Below are 2293 nucleotides of genomic sequence, written 5' to 3'. Positions count from 1 at the left end.
AACTAAAAACATGCCATGACATGAGGGTGTGTTCTTCTATCTCCCTAGAAAAGTTATAATTCCTTTAATCGGTCTAGCACATATTGTTGGGAAGCACCAGGCATGCAGATTTCACTAAAGGAACCTCCCTGCTTGTATGTACAAGATACAACAACTAGAGAAGCCAGCCCTAACATATAATTATATTACTGCAAAAAAGAGATAACCCTTTCAAATAACAAATGAGATAATAACACTTCAGAGTGCATCAAAAACAAGGCACCATCAATATTTAACTTTGTTGGGATAACAAGTTACACACCAAAAGTACTTAGCTTACTATAAATAAATGGACTTGACTCGTTCATTTTACTAGCTAGACACAACCTATTGAAGGGTAGCTTGCAAGTTCTCACGGACTTGCCAACAAAACAATGTTTAAAGCCACAAAAACAAATGATCCTGGACGCAACTGATAAGAAAACCAAACCCAAACTGATATCCGGCAACCATTACGATTGTCTATATCCATTCCATGTAATCGTCCTTGAGAGTGCCCAAAGAAATTAAGTTTAGCTTTGGTTGGCTGTCGAGTTGTCCTCCAAGTATCCCCGCTTGTGTCCACTGCAACTATCATGTTTATTGAATTTCCCTCCGAGTCAAATGTCTCCACACGAGAATCATAGGCACTGGAATGCAGAGTGCTATTTAAGAAAAAGTATTCTGGTTCCAAGCAATACAACACAATTTTGTGACCCCATCGGCTCGACATGGAAGTCCATTCTCCGGTATCCGATGAGTAGACCTCCATAATGGTAATGTCGTGACCATTATCAATGATGACAAACACCGCAAAGCGAGAGGGGACGATAGGTTTAAAACACAAGCAGATGGTGCTGTAACCCCAAGGACGTGGTATCTCATGGGTATCAGGCACAGGCAGCACGGCCCAGATCTCCTCGGTCGCAGGGTTGCACACAATGTATTGTGCACCGTCCGCTCGCATGCCGTGGCAGAGAAGGATGCCGCCGCAGCAGTTTAAGAGCTTGACGCTCTCGAAGCCATTCAGGAAAGGGAGAGAAGGGTCGACCAGCGGCCGGCCTCTCCCGGAAAGGTTGACGAAACGGTTGCTGCCGCTGTGGGAGAGGCCAAAGAAACCGGAGAGCGTCTGCGGCGATCTCCGACGGACGGCAGGGTCGGAACACATCGCGAGCCACGCCGTCGACACGCACTTTGAGCGGCACAGAGACTGGTACGGCAACCGCGACAGGATCTCTCGAAGGAGGTCGTTGGGGAGGCCCTCTATCGCCTGCTGCTCCTCCTCCTCCTTCTTCCTCCTTTTCTCCATCCCGTGTACCCGAGCTGCTGCTGCTGAGTGGTAGAGGAATTTCGTTTAGGGTTGAGAATTGAGATGCGCGCCTCCCGGACGCATGTCTCTCTTTCAAGATTAGAAGGAAGAAGAGGGCAGCAGACCTGAAGCTCGGCGATGAACGAGATGGCGGCGACCGCAGCGATCGATCGATCTGAAGCCGGACGGCGCGGGGAATTTGGATCGGAGACGGCACGGAGTACAGCCAGCTTTGATTTTATTTTCTGAGGCAAACGGCCAGCTTTGATAGGCAACACTGGCCCATTTTCTTAACCCAAAACAATCCGATGATGCCTCTCCCAACCCACTATCCGATATCCATATGCACAGGCCCAATTTATTTTACCCAATCGCTGTCTAACGAGCACGCGCGATCCAGCGCTTCCGAGCGGCCGCACCACGACCGTCCATCGCGCGCGACAGGTGGCCTGGGCGGACCGACCAGGTGGGCGGCGTTTTTTTGTCGGGGCGCTTCAAATTTTCGGGAGACGCGCTGCTCCTATCCTGCTGTTTCCCCGTTCCCCACCTCACACCCTTCTCCCGGCGACGACCCAAATCCCACTCGAAATCCCTAGCTTTGCCGCGAGCGCGGGCGGCGAGAGGGCCGGTGACGAGTTCAATTCAACGAGCGCGGCGACGACCCGGCGAAGGACCCCCGCAGCAGTTCGCGCGGGGCGAGGGGCGGCGCGCGCGTGCCTTACAGGGAGGAGAAGGCAGCGGCGACGGGGGAGAGGGGTGGAGCTGGTGGTTCAGGGCGAGGCGGCGACGAGCGCCCGGGGGGAGCGAGATCCCGCTTTTGCTTCGACGACCTAGGTGAGTTCATCCCACTTTTTCCCCCTCGCGCACACATCTCATGGCTGCTGGGGGTGCGTCGTTACCAACGACCGCAGGGGGTGGGCGGGGGTGATGAGAGATTTTCCCTTCGAGGAAGAGGGAGAGAGGGGA

General features: G+C 53.1%; 1 protein-coding gene across 1 annotated transcript; it reads right to left on the bottom strand.

The window, feature by feature from the left end:
• Positions 1-391: 391 nt before the first annotated feature.
• On the bottom strand, positions 392-1636 carry LOC123082486 (F-box protein At1g67130-like). Its single transcript, XM_044504821.1, has 2 exons — positions 1453-1636; positions 392-1347 (listed from the first exon to the last, which is right to left on the bottom strand). Exon 2 carries the CDS (start codon positions 1325-1327, stop codon positions 392-394), a length of 936 nt encoding a protein of 311 aa, XP_044360756.1. The 5' UTR covers positions 1328-1347; positions 1453-1636.
• Between the last annotated feature and the right edge of the window lie 657 nt (positions 1637-2293).

Source organism: Triticum aestivum, chromosome 1B (genome assembly GCF_018294505.1).
Source record: "Triticum aestivum cultivar Chinese Spring chromosome 1B, IWGSC CS RefSeq v2.1, whole genome shotgun sequence".
Classification (NCBI taxonomy): domain Eukaryota; kingdom Viridiplantae; phylum Streptophyta; class Magnoliopsida; order Poales; family Poaceae; genus Triticum; species Triticum aestivum.
Note: the sequence above shows the minus strand (reverse complement) of the source record. Positions and strands in the feature narration are given on the sequence as shown.